This window comes from Cydia strobilella, chromosome 25, assembly GCF_947568885.1.
Source record: "Cydia strobilella chromosome 25, ilCydStro3.1, whole genome shotgun sequence".
NCBI lineage: Eukaryota > Metazoa > Arthropoda > Insecta > Lepidoptera > Tortricidae > Cydia > Cydia strobilella.
This window is the reverse complement of record NC_086065.1, coordinates 25,322-48,588: the sequence shown is the minus strand read 5'-3', so window position 1 is coordinate 48,588 and position 23,267 is coordinate 25,322. Positions and strand designations below refer to the sequence as shown.

Genomic DNA, 23,267 nt, shown 5'->3' with positions numbered 1-23,267 from the left:
TTAAAAAATCCAATGAATAACCACAATGAAAAACCACAGTATACATGCAGTTGAACAGTAAGTCAACAGTGACCAACGACTGACCCTCCCCCTTCAACCCCCAACCCCCAACCCCCGCCGCAGCCGCCGGGAGCGCCCAGCCTTCACCCCCGCGCGAGCGCTCACTTACTTTTAAAACTACATTTAAACTGTAAAAATCAAAGATTTTATCAATGACAGTTCATCTCGTCTTGGTATTTTGAAGGTTAAATTAAATGCAGGTCCTAGTAACAACAGATAAATATTATTATAAGTAATTATATGTATATTATTACCTTTTTTGGTAAACGTCTACAGTTTTAAAATAATGTTAGATGTCATATTATGTAGAAAATCTGTAGTCTTTAGTTTATACGACAGTTATAATCGGTATGAGAATTCCTTTACAGTTTATACTTTTTTATAATTGAGAAAGCGAGCGCTTAGCAACACCAGGGATAAGGGTTCAGAAGGGGGTTATCATCTAATATAAATTATCCTAGCGCAGATCACTCCAGGAGCCACCAGTCGCATTCCTTCCGCCACCATCTGCCAGATCCACTTGATATCTCGGGTGAACAAACCCTCATGGGTCACCAAACCCAAAGGTGTACTTTACTGTTATACTAATAATGATATAGTCAATAATTCTCTTTTTAAAAAATCTATCTTCGCGAGGTATCACAAGCATTCGGATTCCATGGATTTGAATTCCGAGGTCTCCAAGGTTTTTGACCCGTGGGCCATGTTGCCATTTTTGCGGTCCGGATTTTATGGAATTAGCATTTTCCACGGGATGGATTTTGGAGACTCCTGGATTCGATTAATTGACAACCTCGTCAGGTACATTTTGAGTAGTTGACATGCCACTAGTAACATTGCGCCTACAGAAGCGTCCAAAGTGTATGAAGATCTGTGGACTCATTTGAGACATGATACGTTGAGGTGTGAGGGAGTCCGCTGATTAGTTCTGACGTGTAGGAGTGAGACAGCAGAATGGTCGCGGGAGGTGCGGGGAGCGGGGTCGGCAGGGGGATTAGTCTTCTACGCCCTCGTCAGAGCCTCTCCTGTGAACAGCAAAAAATTTTGTTACAATCAGAGTGTAGTGTGTGCTACGTCTTACCCCTACAGGGCTCTATTATATAAACTGTTACATATGCTATTTTATACACAATAAATCTATAATCAAGACCAAGTAGTTCTCCTTTAACGCCCCACCCACGTCACAAGAGCAAATCGGTAAGCTGTTAAATGGCCCGATTTTTCAGGGGCTAAACATACCAGTATTAATTAAATATCGACTTAAGTTTTATCGATAGCAAGCAATTTCCAAATCATAATAACAAATATGCTCATCTTTGAAGTAAACAATTAATATTAATTAAGAGTGTGTTCGTTTAGTATCTGTGCTGGCAAACGTCTTTGATTTATTCTTATTGAATACCTGACATTGACTCTAGTCATTCTGACAATATTTTTTTTTTACCTATAGGTTAAGTTTTATTATGTTTGTTTTTGTTAATTGCATTTAGTTTAATAAAAAGTTAAATTCCATAGAATAATAACAATTCAGTTCATTTTATTGTAAAAGCGGTTATAATATTTAAACATTTCATAACAATTCAATTTGGTACTAAAATGACAGATCAAGCCTAATAGTTAGGTCATATTTTTGATAAAATCGATTTCGACTGGTAAATCATGTTACTTTTTGGCAACCGGGTTTTTCAACCTAATTTGACCCCGCTGAATCCAAATTTGCCGGTTGCCCGATCGAAATATTCACCAGTAGTGGGATATGATTCGAATTAAATAAATAATTGAATTGAATTGATATTCAAAATGGCGGCCATTATTACCGACCCTAATGAGTTCCTTGTATGGAGACCCATATTTTTTTAATATATTTTTTTATAATAATTATTGCCGAAAATAGCAGTAATAATAACACGTATTTTCTGAAAGTTTGGAGTACCCATCTGCTATGGTTCCAAATATACAGCCCTTTAAAGATTAAACAAAAGCTTTTTCTAGGTTTTCGTAAATAACTCGAAAACGGTGGTGCACAGCAAAAAATCTTCTGCTTCACAAGGAATCTGCATAAAATTGCCTACAAGAAAGATTCTGTACAATTTTTCGCTAGGATCAATATTCAGAGAGATATTAACGCGGGAAAGTTAATGATATAGGAAAACGCTGAATTCACTTTTCCTATATTATAATAATATGCCCATATACAAAGTTTCATGTATCGCACTCGAAAAAAATTTGATCTCCATACAAACTTTCAACCTCTTTTTCACCTCCTTATGGGATGAATTGTCAAAAACGCTGAAATTAGTTTTCTTGTATTTCAATAATATATCTTTTTACGAAGTTACAAATTGCTAGCTTAAAATAAATCTTGAACCCCATACAAACTTTCACCCCCTTTTCAATCCCCTTAGGGGTTAAATTTCTCAAATTTTTATAGCCTATAACCTGGCCGTGGATTTTTTCGACAGATTAGTAAGTTCGCATCAAAATCCGTTCAGCCGTTTTCATTTGATGCGCGGTCAAATAAACAGACAAACAGATAAACAGACAAACAGACAAAAATTCTAAAAACTGTTGGAACGTGTTCTGTTATCGATTCTAAGTATCCCCAGCCAATTTTTTTTCGAATATCTTCCATGTACAGACTTTCGACCCTCTTCCGCTTTATTATCTGGGGGCACGGCCGTGCCCCCGCCAAGACGAGACAAAGGGCAAAAGGCAGTGCATATCTTTTCTCGGCACGTTTCGCCATATTTTCGAACCCTCGTAGTTTCGGCTTGGACAATGCTAGAGAGCTGAAATTTTTTGTATACCATGTACTCAGTAGACTTATCAAAAACACCAAGTTTTATTAAGCTACCTATTATACTTAAAATTTTATAGTACCTTAATTTTCACTGTCCGAAACACATGAAATTCGCGTCATAGAAAATACAGACTACTTCCTGAAGTCTTTGAAGGCTGAAATTTGGCATGTAGGGATGGGTCTGTATGCAGACACATATGGTGACCAGAAATCTGTAACTTTCGCCCTGCAACCCCTTAAAATGGGGGTACCTAAAAATACCTCTAATCCTGAAAACATTGGTTCCTCTAGTCCTAGAATCGTGAAATTTTGTGTGGTAGCAGTGATCGGAATGCTAATACAAAAACAACGGTAAAAAAAAACAAAAAGTTTTCGAAGTATCGATTTGAACCAGGTTCACGTAAACCACCCAAAATAGCGCCCTCTATATTGGCACTGTTTCTTGCAAGAATTAATAAACTAGTGAATATGAAATGACAGCTATTTAGCGGCATACATTAATAGCAACTTTCCATTCCAATAGGGTTTTACCGGTTGTCATTTTTAGAATGAATATCAACTGTAGGTAACATATACCACGGTCTAAAATATAATGTCAAAGTTATGAAACATAATCTGTTCTTTAATTATTTCAAAATAGCTCGCCTAACACTAATCTAATACAGCTACTCAACACTGGATGGCGCCGTAATGAACTTTAAAAAATAATATTAAAATCGCTTACTTATCACACGCGAGTGAAGGGCTAAACAAACCGGTATAAGTAAGCTCTCCGATTACGCTTATTTTGTTACGGAGCTTACAGTCAGGTTACACTGGTGGGTCCGAGATATCTAGACGCCTACGACTAAGAGTAGCCAGCTGTTGAGAACTCTGTCTGACCTACCGGTGACGGCAGTGACGTCCGAAAATAAAAGGTCATATGTGAATGTAAGCTTCCTATTATGATATGACTATTTACCGTTCGCAGTAGCATTTGAGAAGCATAAGTTATTTGACATTTAGGATATCGAATATTTTAGACAAATATAAAGAATAACGACCTGGTGGCCTAGCGGTAAGAGCGTGCGACTTTCAATCCGGAGGTCGCGGGTTCAAACCCCGGCTCGTACCAATCAGTTTTTCGAAACTTATGTACGAAATTATATTTATCAGTCGCGTTTCCATGAAAGAAAACATCGTGAGGAAACGGGACTAATCCTAATAATGGAAATCGCTTTCGTAAAAATTTGTGCCTACGCTTATCTACTCAAAGGTTAGCTGGAAGAGATCCCTCATAGGGATAAGTTCGCCTTTGTACATCTTATTATTTGTACCATGTAATTTTTAATGTGTATATTTGTACAATAAAGAGTTTACTACTACTACTACTACTACTTATTACCTATTCTTGGAATTAGTTGCCAAGCGGACCCCAGGCTCCCATTAGCCGTGTCGTGGTTAAAAATGCCGGGATAACGCGGTGACGCGAGATGGTGAACTTTAAACACAAGGGAGGTTCTGTGAGCTGTAGAACCTCGCGAACATAGCCTAAATAAGTGTAGCCTATTAGAAAAAAACATAAAACTGTACTTTTTGTTTTCGGATGTCACAGTACCATCAAACAGTTCCCAACGATTGTTAACTCGCGCCGTGTAGAGATCTCGAAACACCAGAGTAACGCGGCCGTAAGATCCGTAACAATGTATGCATATTCGGAGAGCTCATTTATATACCTCTTGACTCGCGTGTGATAAGTGAGCGATTTTAATATTTTTTCAATAAATTCTGCTCACAAAATTCGCGAAAATAAGTTGAGCAATACGTACGACTTATACAGAAGAACAGCCGGAGAGCCGGAACGGCGCGCACTTCGCACTCGCTAAATTCAAATTTTAATTTAAAAAATACATGTCAAACTCTAATCGTCGCACTACAAAGCCGCGGTTTTCCAACTGCACCACGATAGCACGTTAGTATGTAATGTACCTACACACCAAAGTATCTAGATCCCTAGTTGAAATTTGGCTACTTATTCTCCATTAAGAATTAAATATCTAAATAGATAAAATTTCTGCATTAGATGTTTGCATGTAGATAGAACACATGTCTAAAAAAGAAAAAAATGCCTAATGATATCGAAACCGCTACTTCTTTAGGCGCTGATCTACAAATGACTCCGTGATTTTGTATATTTTCCAAAAATGAAATATGTACTTAGTAGTAAACATAAACACAAAATTCACAAAAATCGATTGAGTGAGCTGAATCGGAGACCTTCACTAACGCTTACTTCATTAAAAACAATTCCGATTATGGTAAAAATGCTTTAAAATTTCTAGAAACTTACAATTTATAATACATAAAATTCCTGACTTTATATAGGCCCTACATAGATAGCGCTAGCAATACGTAAGTTTTATAAAAATCTAATGTTAAAATTATTATATTATCGTAGATTCTATAAACGAATAATTGTCATTTCTAGCTGGTATATCAAGTCTTACAAAAATGAATGAAATCCCACCAAAAACATTTCATGTAAAGTGTTGTTAAGACTAGGCGCATAAAGCTTTTACACTAAAAGCTATCAGATCCCGTAGTAGGTACCAAGACTTACTCTGTAAGTCCTAACTTTATAAGCTCTAACTGTATAAAGCCAACATCTTGGTCAAACGTACAGTACGGCTTGGCCGTTTCGTTGCAGTCACATAAACACTCCCTCGGTGGACTTGTTGTATAAAGTAGTAACACAAGTCTTTCAAATTCTGAGTGTCAGTAAGGGATTGTCCAATTTGTCCATTTGACAGCAACGAAACGGCCAAGCCGTACTGTACGTTTGACCAAGATGTTGGCTTTATACAGTTAGAGCTTATAAAGTTAGGACTTACAGAGTAAGTCTTGGTACCTACTACGGGATCTGATAGCTTTTTAGTGTAAAAGCTTTATGCGCCTAATCTTGGCAACACTTTACATGAAATGTTTTTGGTGGGATATGTATAGATCCCCAATCTCCCGAATATCTCAAATCTTTCTTCAACTAAAAACTGTAATAGATGTCATATATTAAAGAAAAAGTGACGAAGCCCTCCAGTGGTGAAGGCCGGATTCGATCCGGCGTCTTTAGCTATCGCGGCTAACGCTAGCTAGGCTAGGCCACCCCGCCACCACCACCACCAGGCGCCGCCACCAGGCGTAGGGGTTCATGGCGTTAGCCGCGATAGCTGAAGACGCCGGTTCGAATCCGGCCTTCACCACTGGAGGGCTTCGTCACTTTTTCTTTAATATATGACATCTATTACAGTTTTTAATTTATATATAGTAGTGTGACTACTTAAAAACACAAATCAAAATATTTAATAAAATAATTTGATTTGTTCCCAAACTTGTTCTTTCTTCAACTACTATGGTGTTTCTCGTGTCCGTCAACTTCGCTCTACTGGCAACCTTTCTTTGTCCATACCATCTCACCGAACAGGTTTCATGTCCTATTCTTTCTCTATTCAGGCAGCTCGCCTTTGGAATAGTCTCCCTGTTAAAATTAGACAGTGTCCGAATAGATTTGCATTTAAAAAATCCTTACGTGAGTACTTTGCTGGCAGAACGATGAATTCTTAGTGTTTCTGTTTTGAAAGTTTCATCTGATATCTTATGTATTTGTATGTATGTATATTGTATGTATTTATATGAATATTATATTTACAGATATATGTACGTATGTCTATGCCTATGCATTATTTAACTATACTTGTATATATGTAATCACTATGTTGCACCGCCTACAAATTCTCTGCTTTACCCGAAGGTTGACTGGTAGAGAATGCCTCATAGCATTAAGTCCGCCTCTTGTACGATTGTATTTTCTTTTGTGCAATAAAGATTAAATAAATAAATAAATTTATTTAATATTCGTACCTATTCTCATACTTCTCATCCTAGACGTTTTTTTTTTCACCAAAAGAGTCTTAATCCGCGCACATGGATTAAAGGTTTCAAATGCGTGCTAAAAGATGAATATATATTTAAATAAACAAATATATTAAAAAACTAAAGGATAATTAAAGCCCTTCGAGTGAGTTTTGTAACATAACGAGGTCTTACAATTGAGAATTCGTATTGCGGTGCGCCGCTGACGATGATATTTTCCACATTTAAAGGACTGTATATTTTGAACCATACCAAATAGATACTCAAAATTTTCAGAATATACGTGTTATTTCAACTGTTATTATTAAGTAACATGATTTGCCAGTCGTATCAAGAAGGAGAGCGATTTTGAATTTTTTTGTCTAGACTATAATTAGATAGATAGATAAAGCGTTTATTTATCTATCTAACTAACTAACTCCTAACTGTCAATCTCCTCGATGAAATGAATAACGGATTGAACGTTCTACTCGCGAAAACCACGAAATTATATTAAATTTATCTCTAGATCTAGTGCTAAAGAACTAAACAATGCGAATTTGAAACCACAAACGTGACATGCATTAATTTAACTTAATTTTACAATAGTAAACTATCAAAATCAATTATATTATTTGCCCTAATAGTAGCAGAGTTATATTATATTATTTGTTCATTTGCTCTTAATTGCAGAAACAAATTTTTGTACTGACGGAATGAAAAACAAGTCAACATGAGAATATTTGTCATTGTAATTTTTACACGCTCTTACGATAAATCTGTTCTTTGCGTAAGTGGTTCGATGGAAAGGGACAGCGAATAATTTAGAGGAGCGCGTGCGGGGGTACGCGCAGCGCAGAGAGGCGCGGGCGAGTAGCGCGGGGGAGTCGACCAGCCCATTTAGGATTTTATATAGTAAGGTTTGATCCCTAATTTCGCGTCTGATTTGAAGGGGTATAATATTATTTGAATCAAATTCTTTGAATTTATACTTCATCCGCCTGATAAATTTTTTTTGAATTCCTTCTATTGCATTAATATGGATAGAGAAATGAGGACTCCATACTGTGGAAGCATACTCTAGGTGAGATCTTACGTAAGCATTATATAAAAGAATAATTGTTTTAGGATCTTTAAAATCTTTACTCTGCCTAAATATAAACCCGAGCATACTGTAGGCCTTCCGAACAATTTTATCAACATGGGCGGTCAGCCGCAACTCATGGTCAATATTTACGCCAAGATCTTTTATTTCCGTCACCTTTTTAAGGCGGTTGTCATTTATGGAGTAGTCATAAACTATGGGGTTACGTTTACGGGAAAATGTGATAGAACAACATTTTTCAATGTTAAGGCCTAGTTTATTGTTTTGACAGTAGTTATTCAATCTGTCGAGATCATATTGTAGATTGAGACAATCGTTATGTGACGTGATAACACTGAATATCTTCATGTCATCTGCGTACAATAAGACTTCCGAATGCTGAAAACAATCAATGACATCATTAATAAAAACGTTGAATAACAACGGACCAAGATGGGAGCCTGACGACACAGGCACAAAGCTAGAAGTGTGACCTTTAACCGCCACCGCTTGGGTTCTGTTACGAAGATAAGATGTGAGCCATCTCAAAAGGTTGCCGTGAATTCCAAATGATTCTAATTTGCTTATAAGTATGGAATGAGGGATTCTATCAAACGCTTTAGAAAAATCGGTGTAAATGGCGTCCACCTGAGAACCTTTATCCATAGCGACCAGAGAATAATCAAGTAATTCGCAAAGGTTGGATTCAGTGGATCTTCTGTTAATAAATCCATGTTGTTGAGGAATAAGCATTGGTCTAATTACACGATATAGCGTATCATATATAATTTTTTCAAAAAGCTTAGGTATTACGGATAGTTTTGAAATACCACGATAATTTTTTATATTCCGTTTATCACCGCTTTTAAAGATAGGAACAACAATCGATTTTTTCCAGGCCTCAGGCATCACACCGGTCTCCAAAGAAAGGTTGAACAAAAAGCTAATTGGTGCTGCTAACGTTGTACGACATCTATGAAGAAAAACTGGATGGATTCCATCAGGTCCACTTCCTTTGGAAACCTTTAATGATTTTAAATAAGTTTCAACTATGGTTGATGTAATCTTAACATGGCTTAAAATATTATTGGATGGATTGTTATTAGTAGTGTTAATAGATAAATCAATATCTTTTACAAAGACTGACTGGAAAAATTTATTAAATAATTCTGAAATATGTTGACCAATATCATTATCTAAGAAGAGAGAGTCTGGTATGCCGCTATTATTAGTTTTTGATTTTATAAAGGACCAAAATGATTTTGAATTAAAGCGAATATTTTTTTCGGTTCTAGAAATGTACAGAGTATAACAAAAATCTTCTAACTTTTTTATTGTAGTTCGTAACTTTGAGAAGGCAATGTAGTCTGACTGTCTTTTATAAATTTTCCATTTTTTATGCATTTTAGTTTTTTTATTTATCAGTTTAATTAGCTTACACGAATACCAAATAGGATATTTTCTTTCGTTTGAATTAATAGTTTTGGTTGGTATAAGTGTATCTATTATTTCATTTAAAATTGTGTAAAAATTATCAACAGCTTTTTCAACGTTATCCGATGAAATATAGTGGTCCCAGTCTACCTTCTGTAGTTCAGCATCAACCAAGTCGTAGTCTGCTGCAAAAAAACGACGGACGGTGCGAGGAGCTGGTTTCAGTGAGTGGTCGATCAACTTTTAATCAATATTTACACAAAATACCGGGTGATGACCATCTATTGGCACTAAAGGTTCCACAGATGATAACTTGCAAAAATTATTTGATATGACTAAATCTAATTGTCTATTATTTTTATTTGGGATATTATTAAATTGATGCCATCCAGTAAAACTAATAAATGCCGACAGCTGTAATGTCAAAGAATTACAACTGGGATTCACCATTATCAAACTGTTTTCACCGTTATCCGCAGGTATCCAGACAGCATCCGTAATATTAAAATCGCCCAAAACCACAAATACGTCATCCGGGGAATCAGTGTATATGTCGGACACATGTTCAAAAAACGAGAGTTGAGATTCCGCCTGAAACTTGTTTTGGGGAAAATAACATGCAAATAGTCTCAATTTTTTAGCAATAGGACCCTGAGATAAAATAATGTCTATCCAGGTAATATCGGCATCTGGTAAATCTAATAAAGAGCGAAAGTCTCTTTGTTCTACATTGAGTTGACGGCGCACGGCAACAAGCGTGCCACCGCCGCGCGTCACCCCGCACCTGTCGTAATCGCGGTCCGTGCGGTAAACGTTATAGCGAGAGTCGAATAGTTCCCCATCAAAAATACCGGGTAGGAGCCAAGTTTCCGTGCAGCAGTAACGCTGTTAAGAGAAACAGCCACTGTCGTTATCTCGCTTTCACGTCGATAAGTCCGGCCCCGGCCATCCTCACCCCGTGGAAAGGTAAAAATGTATCAAGAAGACAGATATATACAAATACAACGAAAAATGACTTATTCATTTCCATTCAGTTCACTTGGCGTTTTGTTTTCAAGAGTTGAACATACCTCGTCGTTTCTACAAGAGGCGGCGCGCCTTCGCAGCGGTACAGCTGCGGCACCCCCGTGTACTCGCAGAGCAGCGCACGCACGTGTGTCGTGCCTGGCCCTGCGGTGTCCGGCTCCGAGCGTTTGCCGTAGCGGCTGCCCATGAAGAACCTTAAAGTTGTTTGAAATTTCTTAAGAGCAATGCAAGGATTGTAGAGGTTGCGGGTTCAAGTCCTGCCGGAAGTGTAATTTTTCCTTTAATATAAAAAAAATTAGTAAACATTGTGTTGAAAGGACTGAGTTGTCTGTCAGGCCAATTGTAACGTACAACCCTGACATCAGAATGCAATGGCTCTTGTATTTACCTGTCATTTCTCGGGGCGAGGAGACGCTGCGCGCCGGCAGGGCCCGGGGAGCGGCCGTAGCGTGATCCGAGCACGAAGGGGAGGGGGGACACTGCAACAACGACACACTTTAGAGACGAGCCAATATCATACGATTATGTTATGTCTAATGTAAGGCGAACGATACGAGACAAATAACCTTTTTTTTTTTAATAGTATGGCAAACCAGATTCGAGTCGCTTAAAAATGACAGAGTAATAAAGAATTAAATAACTGCCTACCTATATATCCAATGTGTTGGCCCATAGGGCTGCGACTTCGCTAGGAGCGAGCAAGTCTTCATGGTTGCCAATAAACTTTCTGTTAGGGCAGTCGAGTATTATGTGGTAGATAGTCTGGTTTGGAGCTCCGCAGTCACACTGACGAGCTTCGCCACCCGCACTTAAACATATAATCGGCACAACGTCCATGCTCAGTTCGAAGTCGGTTGATTTGGCATCATTCCTTTCTGGGAGCGGAAGAACATCCTGGCTTTTTTGTAGGGTCAAAGTTCGATAGGGACTGTCTACGCGGAGGCGGATCTGACGTCCAGTCCTTTCTCCATTCCTCATTTTTATTGAGACCCACATACCCGCAGCCGTACAAATAACGTTAAAAACCTGACTGTTACTAAGTTACTTTTCTTCAGCAATCGCGCAGGCGCAGTGGCAGGGCTATGGCATTACGGTCACTCACGACACAACGGTCACACACACACACACATCATGGCCGACACTCACTGCACCTGCGGGCGCAGCACGGTCGCATTTTTATCGCATGTCACCATGCCTGTCACGTTCTAACAAGTATGTAAGTGCAAAAGTGACGGGCATAGTGACAGGCGATAAAAATGGAACCATGGTGCGCCCGCTGGTCGCGTAGCCAACGTGCCCGTAGTCATCTCTCTCTATGACTCTTCCATATTAGTACGACAGTGACAGTTGCGTTTAGTTCGCTACGGAGCGTAAACGATTGCACGTTGGCTACGCACTCTGTATTTACTATTGCTAAATACTAACTCTCGGTGCGTTTTTCTTTAGCGAACGCGCAGGCACAGTGCGTGCATGATGGCTGAGGACAACCACAACATCGACCACGACGTGATAGTCACTCACGGCACGACGGTCACTTACCGTATGTCGGTCTCGGTGAGAGCACAGCATGACAGTTACTCACGACAATACGGAGCTACACTTTTACTCTTGGCGGGCTTCTCTTCGGCACAGAGTGCGGAACGGCGGCATACCACACCCACATGTCGACATGCCGGTATTGCCGGTCACTTAAATGTACTTGTACTTCCAACATGTCGGTCACTCACGGCGCTCTGTAACAGTACTTTCGGTACGCTTCTCTTCAGTGATCGTGTAGGTGCAAAGGAGAGGTTACTCACGACATGCCAGTCACTCATTACACGTCGGTCACTGGCTGAATGGCAGTCACTCACGGTAACTGTAAGAGTGCTGCAGACTTACTTTCAGCGCTCTTTTCTTTAGCAATCGCACAGGCGCAGATCGTTGCGGAGGCGCACCACACCCACCACATGGTGGATGGTCACCTGCCCCCTGTAACAGTGCTATGTACTTACTTTCAGCGCGCTTTTCTTCGGCGACCGCGCAGGCGCAGAGCGCGGCGGCGGCGCACCACACCCACCACGACATGATGGTGATGGTCACTCACGACAACCTTCAACAGAAAGCTTAGCGTTAATAATAAGGCTTACCTAATTGTTGAGATTCATATAATAAATAAGGTTATACAAGTAAGTGGGCGGGCCACATTGCTCGCAGAACCGATAGCCGATGGGGCAAAAAGGTTCTCGAGTGGCGACCACGTTCCGGAATACGCAGCGTGGGAAGGCCCAAGACTAGATGGACCGACGATCTGGTTAAAGTACGGTACGATACACGTGCGAATAGGTAATTCCACGGTCATGTTTTAAAATTCCCCACTCGTTGAGAATTTCCTATTTTTCGCACTTGTATCGTAAATAACTATTATTATCTATTTGCAACCTCTTTGATTTATTCTTATTGCAACTGTAAATATCTGACATCTGACGTTGACTCAAGCCATTCTGACAATAATGAAAATTACCCACATCGACTAATAATTCAGTTCTCTTTTTCAACATTACATAACAGCTAGTACGGTGTCTTACGTCTTTATTTTATCAACATCGACTTATAGGAAGTTTCACTTTCCCTAGCACTTTTTAAACGTCAAACCAAATTGGCCATTTTTCGTGTGATTGTCGATCTTAATGTGAAATCACACGAGCATTTTATCTCCAAGGCGACCTAGGTACTAGGTACCTACTGTCTGTTTAGTTACCGGCAGTTAGTATAGTTTAGTCTGTCTGTGTGTGTATGCTAAGGATACAGACCGATTTTGTAGTCATCTCTTTGCATTTTTCTCGAGACCGATTTTTTCCACTATACACTATACAGCACAGCCGAAGTTTAACCTACGATGTTTGGCCACCACACACATGGGCATGTACTCGTATGTATACCATGCACAGTTAAATAGAGCAGCTATTGAAATATTAAAATATCTCTGTAGGTACGCATACTTTTATAACTATTCTTCCTTTCTCAAGCTTCCAAATATTACAATATCTTATGAAGTTATCTTAAGTATATTGCACGACAGAATCAGGTGTCCCTGTCCTGTCCCCAGAGGGCAAAATATTAATTGGAACATGTTATAACTGTTATAAGTCTGGAGAAGAAATTAAGTCTGAAAGTCTTCGCTCGCTCGGAGCATATTCAGAAACGACAAACATTATGCAAATTTCATTTTAATTTATGATTAATCGTTATGATTTGATACTCGTCTTCTTCTAACTGGCTTTGGTTTTTGCCTCGACAAATAAGCCTAGAGGAAAATGGGCGTCGTAGGAAATGTAGGAATTAGTCCGGTATCCAACGACAATGATTGACAGCTATCTAATGTAAGCACTTTTACTATTAAAAATCAAATTAGTAACCGAAAGCCACCCAACAACAGTCCAACACTGCAACACAAGTTTAAAAGGTAATTAAGTATCCTACAAAAACGTGTTCATGTAAAATGTTGCCAAGACGAAACCATAAGGCTCGCACTGTCAAAAAGTTATCAGATCTCTTGTAAAGCCAAGCTTCTAACTTCACAAACTCTACACATTAGTCAAAATATGCTACCGTCACATGGGCGTAAGGTGAAATTTAATCAGGAATAGTGATTAAATTAATTTTGTACCATAATTGGGAGCGTTTGGTTGGACTATCACAGCCAACCCGTTAGTCGTCGGGTTCTAAATGAGATCGATATCATTAACATCATCATCATCATAACTTAAGAGCTTTGCTCTTGTCGGTAGAGTAATTGCCAATCCTTTCTTTCCTGAGCCAGTCTTTTGATTTGCTCGTACGATGCATTCTCTTTTGCTTGGCTCAGATCATTAACATATCGGTATATAATTCGTATCACAAGTTAACGATCGTTTAAGCAAACATTATGGGAAAGGTGATGAAGCTATGAGCTCTGAGGGTCTCTAAAAGTCGATCGGCTTGTTTACCTACGTGATTCCATGGAGACGAAAATACTGTTAAATTAATAAATTTATTGTTATTTGTCTGTCTTACCATATTATCTTGGGACCATGGGGTCCCGGACCTTTGGGGCCCATGGCCAAGTCATTATACGTATTAAAAATTAAAGATATCTAATATTGATACGGTTTTATATTAACACCCCCTGGCACTGACTAAACTAACCGACTTGATTTCACATTACTTCTCAAAAAACTAAAAATATGTAAAAAACTAAGTAAATCAGCATTCGCTCTACATAAGCTTTCGAAAATAGTAATTAAAGAATCTTTACTTGTTGCTTACCACGGACTGGTCGCATCGACATTAAGATACGATATTATCTTTTGGGGCAATTCGGTTGATAAAGATACAGCATTTATAGTACAAAAGAGGTGTGTACGAGCTATGTGTGGCCTTAAAATGACAGCTGCATTCCATATTTTAGATCGTTAAGTATACTGACCTTACCCAGTCTATATATTTTGGAAACAGCAATTTTCGTTAAATGTAATCCTAAGTTGTATGACAAAATTGCTGACGTACGAAGGCTCCCCGTAAGACCTCAGTATGAAAACGCATTACGCAATAAAAATTGTAAAACACGAAAAAGTATTTTGGGAATGGCACCACAAATATTTAACAAAATTCCAAACAATCTAAAAGATTTAAAACATGGAAAATTCAAGAAAGAACTGAAATTGCTATTAGTAAAAAAATGTTATTATAATAACACACTATAGTGTACAACAATTTCTAAATGATATTGACTTATAATTTATTGCGCTGACAAATATATTTAATTTTATTGAAATTTTATACTGATCTCTCCTTGACATTGTTTTCTTGTTACTTAATATTATATCAATTTTATATATGCATGAATTGTAATTTATAAAATAATTATGCATGATAAGCATTGTAAACCAATCGTACGCCTACAGGCAAAACATAGTGTTCCACAACATGTTTATTTATAAGACCTAATTTTTGTACCTATGTTTTTACGAATAAATGATTTATGATTATGATTAAAACTTTTTTTATAGAATAATTGCGTTGCAAGAATGTTTTTGATGGCATCATTCTTTCACTGAGTGTCAAAAGGATTTCCATCTTATAAATTTTTAACCCATTGAAAGTAAAAAGTGAAGCGGCCGGAAACGGTTGTGTTGTCGGAGTCCGGAAGCGATCATTACCGGCGCGACCGCGGCCGGGAAGCACGGCGCGACATTACCTTTATTTGTGGGGATTGTGGGTCGGAACCAAGGGAAATGCGGGACAATTTTATTGACTTGCTACACTTTACTCAGTAGAAATGTTAATCATCTAGGTCTTTAGGTTAGGTTCAAGGTCGCTATATGTAAGTACTTTAGCGTGAACATTCATGGACAAGACACGGCTTATCGTCACTATTATAACGACCTTTTATGGGATTAAGCGAATCTAGTTTGGCTTTTAAATAATTAATTAAATAGTATTTCTGTTAAGATCGTTTTAGAATTAGACATGTTAAATATTAATAGCACATCACGAAATGGACCCAGCTCAACATGATGCTAGATATAAAACCAGAATACGACTAAGTACTGAACACAAACAGTTATATTTGAAATGTGCAATATTTGCCATTAAACAAAAATGAAATTTCAATCGCTACCCTTTCCGCGATATTACGAAATGTTTACATATCCTCCCGATCGCTTGCCCGTTGCACGCGTGGAATAACACGACTGCGCCTCATCTCACGCAATCAATGATATAAATACACCACTCACTTTAGCCGGGTTAGTGACTGTCTATGAAGGTGTTCGTAAGTTTGATGCTGACTATACATATATAGTCTGTTTACTGATGCTCTAAATCGCTCGCTCGTTGCACGTGTGGTGTGGATCGTGCAATAACAGCCGCCTCCCGGTCCCGCCTCGGCCGCCTCGTGCGCTCGAGCACGGCTCGCCTCGCTGCCCGCTCATTACACCACTACTGCGCCTCATCTCACGCAATCAGTGCTATAAATACACCATCACTCACTCTCACCTCTAATAAACGTGCTTCTATCAAACAAATACTTCTGCAAGCGATACTCCAAATTATAGTTTGACAAGCCATTACCGTCAGAGAAAAAGCTGCAAATTTTAAAAATGCAGGCGCAATGGATTGTTTTCTCATAGAAAACCAACCAACCGTTAGAAGAAGAAAATTAAATAAAGGAAAACTTGGACTTGGTCACTTTTTAGGGTTCCATACCTCAAAAGGAAAAAACGGAACCCTTATAGGATCACTCTTGCGTCTGTCTGTCTGTCTGTCCGTCTGTCACAGCCTATTTTCTCCGAAACTACTGGACCAATTAAGTTGAAATTTAGTACACATACGTATTTTGTGACCCAAAGACGAACATGTAACGTAAACAAATAAACTTTAAACATTGGGGGCCACTTTTGGGGGGTTAATGAAAAACTTAAAAAATAAGGTTTTTAAAACTATATTGTGTTACATATCAAATGAAAGAGCTCGTTATGAGAATCTCAAATATATATTTTTTGTAATTTTAAAATAAATACTTTAGAAGTTATTTAAGAAAATAGCCAAAAAATGACCGTCCCCCCCCCCACTTTGCCTCCGTAACTACAGGGTCTAAAATGTTAAAAAAAATATACAAATTAGCTCTTTACCTAAATACCTATAGATCACAGGAAAACCTATTAGAAATGTGCAGTCAAGCGTGGATTGGACTTAATTACTTAGTTTTGATCCGACCCCTACGGATTTTTGAAAGATCTCAATTCTCACGTTTCACATAAAAAATAGCTGTTAAAAATTGTGTAATGTACGGAACCCTTGGAACGTGAGTCCGACTCGCACTTGGCCGGTTTTTTTCAGTATATGATATCTATTTCAGTTTATAATTTATATATATAGTATAGTAGTGTGCCCACTTAAAAAACACAAATCAAAATATTTCATAAAAAAATAATTTGATTTGTTCCCTAGTTGGATAGATGGCAGCACCATCTATCTATACCGTAATTCAGTAAAGGATTCGTATAGGAGGTGCAAGCACGTACTCCTCGCCCTTAGAGTTGGTCAAAAGCGCCCGGTCTCCCAAAGATAGCATACACCAGAGAATTTGGGACGGGTACCGCCGCGCCGTGGCCGGATGGTCTAGTGGTCACGATCACGATGTTAGCCGCGTAAGTTGAAGAGGCGGATTCGTTTCCCGCCTCGGCCACCGGTGGACGCGGTCACTTTTTCTTTAGTGTATGATATCTATTTCAGTTTATAAATACTTACATGTTAAATAAAGCATAGTTAAATAAAATGAACACTTTGTTGTAGTCGTTGTAGAATACAATCGATTACTTCACGAACAATAAATATGAAGAAACGCATAAAGCTTATTATGAACATGACTACACGAGACGAGAGTCACGTTCATAATAAGCTTTATGCGTTTCTTTCTAATTGCAATAAAATGATAAAGGAGAGACCCTGAGGTCGATTCTAATGTAACAGGTCCCCGTAACATATTGCAATATATTACGGGGACCACTGATTATCAGACCGCCGGACGATATCAGCCTGTTAGTTAGAACGAAACTTTAACAGTTCCAAACAACTGACAGGCCGATATCGTCCGGCGAACTGGTAATCAGTGGGCCCCTTAATGGTATTTGACTGATATTTAATACAACCTTGACGATCGTCTTGATGATAAGCATCATACCATCTCACGCACGACTTTTACTTCATTTTGCATGCACCAATTAGCGTGAGCAATCTTTAAGGTCGTATCTTTAAGATCAAAACCGCAACAAATTATTATATCAGAATCGGCCCTCCCAGTGAGCTCGCTGCCGCCGACGTCGGAACTAACCCTTTCTTGGCGGAGTTAGTTCGTTAGGCGGGTTTGTTCGCGATTATTGTTTGTTTGCTCATCAAGGAGCGGCATAATTTGCATTTAATAGGTATGTAAATACTACAGACAACCGCTCACGGACCCAACTGCTTATTTTATGTCCAATAACACGTTTTAAAAATAACAAATAAGTATGAAATTAAAAATACACTTGTAAGCTTGTAAAGATTTACCTGAGCCTGAGGTGCACAGTGCACACCTATGCAGTAGATATGCACTCCCACTCATCCTACGAAGACCGCCCACAGTTTTGGGCTCCGCGGGGTATGTCAAACAATTTCAATTATTTATTTATTTAAAATTTAGTGCACAAAAGAAAAACCTAATGTACAAAAGAACATGAATTATAATAGCACGACTTTTATTTAATATAAAAGGGTATTTGAATAAAGAACGTAGGTACTAATGAAAATAAATATTTACTTATTAGATGTTATAAAACATATGTATAGTTAATTTTGTATAAAACTTTATTGTAGTTACAATAATACTTATTATTCTTATACAATAAAAATAAAACTATAACTATATCTGACTTAAACCATTTTTTTTCGTTTATCATTTTCTTTTTAACAGTTAAATTTGGTTGAGAAGATTTTACGTAAATAAAATAAAATATATATATACATATATTTTCATATTCATATCATATATTTTATTGCGATCATGTCCATGACAGAGGATGGTATAAAACATTATTAAGCAGGTACATGATACCTTGTTAGGGCAATGCAATAATAATAATCTTAATACTAAACTATTTACAAATAATAAATTTTTACCTTAAAACTTGCAAAATTAATTATAATAATAAACAATTTTTTTTATTAAATATCCTATATTATTATCCTTTATTTTCTATATTGCATTAGTTAGGTACTTATTTTGTAATTGTATAGGTATATATAGTTCATCATCATAAAAGCCCCAACAATAGTAAATAATAAAATAAAATAAAAATAATTAATTCTTTGGACTAATAAGTATTTACTCTAAATAATGCATTATCTGATAAAAATTCCTCGATTGTATAATATGCCTTTCGTATTAAAATTGCTTTGAGTTTGTTAATACATGATAAATAAATGAAAACGGCGTAGACATTATTGTACTTTTTTGTTAATGAAAATTATAATTTAACTGTTTTTAATTTATAGTATAGTATTTATTTACCTAACCATCACGTAAAAACTCGGTTCATTCACTTAAGACATCAACGCGTGCTGGAGACTTCGAGAAATAAATAACGAAATTTTCATATTAAGATATTTAACAAAAGTAAATACGATCATTATCAACCATTTTTTGACAGTGTTATATCTTACAACAATCGTAAATATATTTTAATTTTTTTTGTGGGTAATTAATTTTACTCTATTAGGCTTAAATTATGTATGAACTCACGACATCTTTATTTTTTTAGTGGACGAGGTATTACATTTTTCGCATATTTTATTTATATATACAAATAGCAAAGCTCAATTATCTATACGTTAAAAAAAACAAAAAATATTTGCACTAACATTTTCATAATTTTCACTAAAATTATGTTCCACATTTCTCTACCATTACTTGACTAGGTAATGTTCTAGTACTGTACTGTACTGTAGACTGCAGGTACTCACCTGTGGTATGTGGTCCTTGCGAGGTCGCGGTGGTAGGAGTAGTGTGTCGTCGGAGCGCGGTGTCCGCGGTATATATGCCCGCCCTAGCCGCGCCGCGCCGCCCGCCCGCCTGCCCGCCGCCCGCCCTCGCCTTGCGCTCACCCAAGGAGCCCGATAGCCCGAGCGATGACGATGACGACCGGAGGCCATTGAGGACAATTCAAACACACCAAAATTATGTCTACATGAAATCACCGACCGTGCGTCTCGCTCGCTCCAATACATGTACGGACAAGTACAGTCACGCTCCGTTATTGTTAAGCAATTTAATTTAGGATTTTAGCAACCAATTTAGCTAGGACCCTAAATGGCTTAACAATCGCGGAGCGTGACCATACGAGCGAGATGCACGCGCGTCTCACATCATTTAGATACTTACTTATCGTTTTATTGTCATAATGTAAGTTTGAATTGGTCTCATTAGAACTTTACAACTTGATGGTGTCAGTTTGATATGGCATCTCACTGCCACCTACTTAACTTACATACGTACTGTACTGGCTCTGGGAGCTGAACCTTATGTATGACGTTTGGGGCTTACGTGGCGGAACACCGCATTAGTAGTGGAGCGTCTTTAATAACAGCGTAAGCGCCAACAGCCATTATAAGGGCCTCCTGCCCAGCCATACTAATGAAAACTCCAAAATTTGCTAATGAAATTCGAACCTACAGTGTAGGAAATAGAGTTGATAATGTTTTGTTTGAAATTTGAACGATACAAAACAAATGCAACTCTGTTCCTATTGAACACATGAATTTCAACGAACTGAATAAGTACACATATGTAGGTATGTAATAAGTATGTGTATAGGTAGGACCTTGAGCCTTGGAGCCGAGGAGGATACAGTATATTTACAGTATATGTAGAATTAGTAATGAGAAAGGTACCTAAGGTCCGCCCATGCTGCCCACACCTGGTTCTACCGTTCGGGAGTTGCGTCATATAACTTCATAATACCAAAGAGGATATAATAAGATAGAGCGGTACTGTCATAGTAAATTTTGTAACCACTGTAAATTCACTGCCATCTATCGACATACTTTGAAACTAAAAATGAAGATTTATAAAAATACGTTAAAATGTATTTAAATATAGATAAATGATTTTTTGATTTGCATTAATTATTTTTATATGATTTTGACCCATGTTCTTTCACTGATATGCGTTAAAATTATAAATAACAAACGAAACCGTCAACGCCCTCTATACGAGAGAAGGCCAAAACTAGTGGCGCCATCTGATCGAGAATCATATTTCGTGATTTTTCGAGGCACGTTTTTACCTTAGACTGTATCCATCTATTACGGAGTTATATCTATCTTTGATAATACAATCTCAACGGTGACTGCCCGACTACTTACCAAGGAAGGTTTGTTTTTAGAGTTCCGTACCAAAAAGGTATAAAAGGAACCCTTATGGTGCGGCTCTGTCCGTCTGTCTGTCTGTCACATTGCTAAATATATCAAGAACTACTGAAGCTATCGATTTCAAATTTGGAATAGTTATGAACAACGCTAACCCAAACACATTGGAAGTGTAATTTTTTTATTTTATTTTTATTATTTATGAAAAATGCCCAATATAAAGAGGGGGGGTAAAATTTCAAAGTCTAATTATTAGACTGAAATTTCATCATAGTTACTAGGTCGAGTGGGATATCATTTGAAAGAACTATTTCAAATTCGAATTGAACATAACACATTTTTTTGTTTTTCATAGAAATAAAAAATTTACTTACGAAGGAAAATGTGAAAAAAAAATACCATTCCCATATTTTGTAAAATTAAAAAGTTATGGTGAACACTAGTTACTTAGGTAACTAGGTTACCTTAGGCCTAGGTTAGGCTTAGGTTTTCTTATTAGTAAGAAAAAAACCGGCCAAGTGCGAGTCGTACTCGCGCACCGAGGGTTCCGTACTTTTTAGTATTTGTTGTTATAGCGGCAATAGAAATACATCATCTGTGAAAATTTCAACTGTCTAGCTATCACGGTTCATGAGATACAGCCTGGTGACAGACAGACAGACGGACAGCGGAGTCTTTAATAGGGTCCCGTTTTTACCCATTAGGTACGGAACCCTAAAAAGAAGTAAAATATAAAATATATATAATGCATTTGATAAAGCTCCTGGCTCTGAGCCATAGAGTAACTTATACTAGAGCGGTACTGTCATAGTAAATTTTGTAACCCCAGTAAATTCACTGCCATTTGTCGACACACTTTAAAACTAAAAATGAAGATTTATAAAAATACGATAGAATGTATTTAAATATAGATAAATGATTTTTTTTATTTGCATTAATTATTTTTATGATTTTGACCCATGTTCTTTTACTGATATGCGTTAAAATTGTTTAATAACAAACGAAACCGTCAACGCCATCTATACGACTGTAGGCCAAAACTAGTAGCGCCCTCTGAACGAGAATCAAATTTTCTTGATTTTCGAGGCACGTTTTTTCCTTAGACTGTATCCATCTATTACGGAGTTATATCTATTTTTGCTCTGAGCAAAGAGCATATAATAAGATAGAGCGGTACTGTCATAGTAGATTTTGTAACCACAGTAAATTCACTGCCATCTATCGACACACACTTTTAAATTAAAAATGAAGATTTATAAAAATACGATAAAATGTATTTAAATATGGATAAATAATTTTTTTTATTTGCATTAATTATTTTTATGATTTTGACCCATGTTCTTTCACTAATATTCGTTAAAATTGTTAAATAACAAACGAAACCGTCAACGCCATCTATACGACAGTAGGCCAAAGCTAGGCTCTGATCGAGAATTAAATTTTCTTGATTTCTAGGCACGTTTTTTCCTTAGACTGTATCCATCTATTACGGAGTTATATCTATCTTTGCTCTGAGCTAATTATTACCCTAATATAGCAATATTTAACCCGAAAGCGTAAGAATATTAGCGCCATCTAGACTCATCACAATTCAATACTAGTTAGTTTCTCTACTTGCCGCGGGCGGCGCTGTTCGTACGGCCCACCGATGCTTGTCTTGGTATCAATTTGTACAAAGTTCTATAAATCATGTCAGTAGCGCCATCAGGTGATTAATAACTGTCGTTAATTTCTATACGTTCCTCGCTACTCGCCGGCGGAGGACGCTGCACATGGTATTGCGTGCTTTTGTAAGTGGTTTGACTACAACCATCACGTACATCACGTACGTACGTAGCAGTAAGTAAATTCTGCCCCGAAAAGCTTAAACTTAAGTATTTTAAATTGAAATTGAAAAACTTTATTTCAGACATTATTATCCATATTATTAAAGAAGGTTAATTAATCCTAAGATATTTGATGATTTTAGATACTTGGTGTTCCTTATGCGATCGTTAGTTTAGCACCTGTAGAATGCTGCGCTTCATAGCGCGTTGGCCAACCTTCAGTTTG

At 37.5% G+C, this 23,267-nt stretch overlaps 1 protein-coding gene across 1 annotated transcript; it reads right to left on the bottom strand.

Moving 5' to 3' along the window:
- Positions 1 to 364: 364 nt before the first annotated feature.
- On the bottom strand, positions 365 to 19,841 carry LOC134752696 (RYamide neuropeptides-like). The gene is made up of 5 exons (XM_063688376.1): positions 19,812 to 19,841; positions 12,284 to 12,381; positions 10,678 to 10,768; positions 10,334 to 10,483; positions 365 to 1,085 (listed from the first exon to the last, which is right to left on the bottom strand). The coding sequence occupies exons 2-5, from the start codon at positions 12,354 to 12,356 to the stop codon at positions 1,055 to 1,057; spliced, it is 345 nt and encodes a 114-aa protein (XP_063544446.1). The 5' UTR covers positions 12,357 to 12,381; positions 19,812 to 19,841; the 3' UTR covers positions 365 to 1,054.
- Between the last annotated feature and the right edge of the window lie 3,426 nt (positions 19,842 to 23,267).

What these genes read in the sequence shown, in the direction of transcription:
- LOC134752696 (XM_063688376.1), bottom strand. Translation starts at nt 12,356, where the DNA reads ATGTCGTGGTGGGTGTGGTGCGCCGCCGCCGCGCTCTGCGCCTGCGCG. An exon ending in CGAAGAAAAGCGCGCTGAAA is followed by an intron (nt 10,769 to 12,283) that starts GTAAGTACATAG and finishes TCGTTGTTGCAG; the next exon opens with TGTCCCCCCTCCCCTTCGTG. An exon ending in CCTCTTGTAGAAACGACGAG is followed by an intron (nt 1,086 to 10,333) that starts GTATGTTCAACT and finishes TGCTGTTCACAG; the next exon opens with GAGAGGCTCTGACGAGGGCG.